The 2,895-nt window shown below is 47.3% G+C and overlaps 1 protein-coding gene across 1 annotated transcript; it reads left to right on the forward strand.

Annotated features, from left to right (window-relative positions):
• The first annotated feature begins 237 nt into the window (after nucleotides 1-237).
• Nucleotides 238-2,142, forward strand: LOC145901517 (uncharacterized). The gene has a single exon (XM_082989262.1). It carries the CDS (start codon nucleotides 238-240, stop codon nucleotides 2,140-2,142), a length of 1,905 nt encoding a protein of 634 aa, XP_082845388.1.
• Nucleotides 2,143-2,895: the final 753 nt, after the last annotated feature.

Raw genomic sequence — 2,895 nt, forward strand, 5'->3', positions numbered from 1 at the left:
TCCCGCACACTACCCACCTCTTGTTCTCGGGCCTTTTCCTCTGTAACAAGATTGTCCGCTCTGGTGTATAGTGCACGCACTACAGCCCGCTTGTGGGATATAGGGTGCGCTGACCGGAAAGATAGATACCTGTCAGAATGTGTCGGTTTTCGGTAAACACTCGTGCGTAGGGACCCACGGTTTTCCCTTTGAACAGCAACATCTAAAAACGATAAAATCCCACCATGCTCAACCTCCATGGTGAACTTAATGCTCGCTTCGATCGAGTTGAGGTGCTTCGCCGTCGCGCAGTCAAGTGTACCCTGGAGGCAAATCGTAGCGTCTGTAGAGAAAGGAATTGCGCACCAGCCGGCCCACATAAAATCTATGTTGCAGAGCAAAGTGGTTAACTGCATCAAGAGCCATCAACGGGCGCAGCCTAATTTGTCAAGGGAAGAGTTCGCAGCTATCAAGCAGTTACGCCATAATAATGACATTGTAATACTCCCTGCGGACAAAGGAAATGTGACGGTGATTATGAATAGATCGGATTACGAGAACAAGCTTAAGTTAATGTTGGCTGACGAAAAGACCTACCGCAAAGTGAAGAGGGATCCCTGTCACGTTGTCGAACGAAAGGTTAATGCAATGGTTGGTCGCTTACACAGGGATAAGCAAGTGTTATCAATAAGGGAGTTTTTCGAGTTGCATAGCACGGATGGGCGGACGCCGTGTCTTTATGGTCTTCCAAAGATTCATAAACCTGGGGTTCCACTTAGGCCTATTGTGTCGTTCGTAGGATCTCCAACGTATAATCTTGCTAAACATGTGGCCCGTATTTTGGCCCCCCTTGTGGGTGCAACGGATGAGACCGTCCGGAATTCTATTGATTTTGCGGCACAGGTGAAAGAATTGCGCGTGGACCACGAAGAGGTAATGGTATCATTTGATGTCGTCTCTCTCTTCACAAACGTACCGGTGAAGTTGGCGGTGGAAGTGGCGGCAGAAAGACTGCAGAGAGATGAAACATTGGAGGCACGTTGTTCGTGGCCACTACCGGAGATCGTGGAGTGCATTCAACTTTGTCTGGACGCCACCTATTTGTCGTTCAAAGGTGAATTTTACAAGCAAATATTTGGTACAGCCATGGGGTCTCCGCTTTCAGTGGTGGTCGCCAACATAGTCATGGAGTCCGTGGAGCAAAGAGCGTTGTCAACGTTTTTGAGTCCCCCACGCTTGTGGCGACGTTACGTGGACGATACGTTTGTGGTTGTGCATCGCGACTACGTGGAATCGCTGCTTGAGCACCTCAACTCGATCGAAGCGAGCATTAAGTTCACCATGGAGGTTGAGCATGGTGGGATTTTATCGTTTTTAGATGTTGCTGTTCAAAGGGAAAACCGTGGGTCCCTACGCACGAGTGTTTACCGAAAACCGACACATTCTGACAGGTATCTATCTTTCCGGTCAGCGCACCCTATATCCCACAAGCGGGCTGTAGTGCGTGCACTATACACCAGAGCGGACAATCTTGTTACAGAGGAAAAGGCCCGAGAACAAGAGGTGGGTAGTGTGCGGGATGCTCTTTTAAGAAACGGTTACCCAATCTCCTTTCTGCGACAAAATCCTGCATCCCTGCCTAAGTGCAACAAAAGTCCCACCGCTGGTGTGGTTGTTCTCCCATATTTTCCAGGACTTTCAGAGACCTTAAAGAGACTGCTGGAGGACTTTTCCATCCTGGTGTACGAGCGTCCTGCGGTTACACTACGCTCCTTGGTATCGCATCCTAAAGATCGCGCTGGTGGTACGCTAGATGCTAGAGGGGTAGTATACCGCATTCCATGTGGAGGGTGTGAGAAGGTGTACATTGGTGAGACGGGTCGCGCCCTAAGAACACGTCTAAAGGAACATCAACGGGATGTTGGCAAGCCCAATAAGGTGGCAGGGACGGCATTGTCGCAACATGTTGCAGCAACAGGACACACGGTTAATTTTGAGAACACAATAATTCTGGACCGGGAAAAGGACAGATACAAGAGGATGTTCATCGAGTCTGTTCATATAAACGCACATGGGTGCGCACTTAATGATAAGAGGGAAACCTTCTTTCCACCCGTTTATCGCAATTTGATAAACGGTCTGCACGAAATGCCCCCTGGTTGAACGTTATGGTCTTGCGCACCTCGAGGCGCTATGCTTTAGACCTCGGTTTCGTCCTGTTGACGCGCATTTTCTATTATTGGTGTTTCCCCCATCCCCGCTTCCTAGCTTGTGTTGTTTCCTTCGCCTTTTTTTGCCCTTTTTTGCCTTTTTTGCTTTATGCGCGCGTGAATATTTATCACCGTGTGGGCGTTTTTTACTTCATTATCCTGATGAAGGTTGTTGTATGACAACCGAAACGTCGATCTAACAAGTTTTCTTTTGCCAGAAGAGCTTTTAATTACAAACAAATAGCAAGTATCGTACACTAAACTGAAACGTACGTTTTCACTTTAATCCACGATGACGACTTCACCGAACGTCCAGAATTTTCTGCCATTCCACTGGCAGTTTGGCGCCCCCGTGTGCCCTGAAAAAAGTGCAATTGGGATGAGTAAGATTGGTATAGCAACTGTTGTGTAAGCTTTGGCGACTTTTTTCTTTATCACTCCGCAATAGCTTAATAGCTTTACGAGCTATTTTTCTACAAGATTATCGCATTTAGTGTAGTTCCTTTGTCGTAATCCCATTTTTTACAATCGATGTAAAAACTATGATGTGATACTTATGTAATAATTTTACATGCAATTCTACGATGATGACGTACTAGTGAAGAAGTTGTGACGTAAGCCGATCTTGCATTGACGCTGGATGTGACGTGGTAGCGTCGACGAACACACGAGGGGCAGCAGTTCGATCTGCGGAAATACTTCGCAA

Source organism: Ascidia mentula, chromosome 1 (assembly GCF_947561715.1).
Source record: "Ascidia mentula chromosome 1, kaAscMent1.1, whole genome shotgun sequence".
NCBI classification, from domain to species: Eukaryota; Metazoa; Chordata; class Ascidiacea; order Phlebobranchia; family Ascidiidae; genus Ascidia; species Ascidia mentula.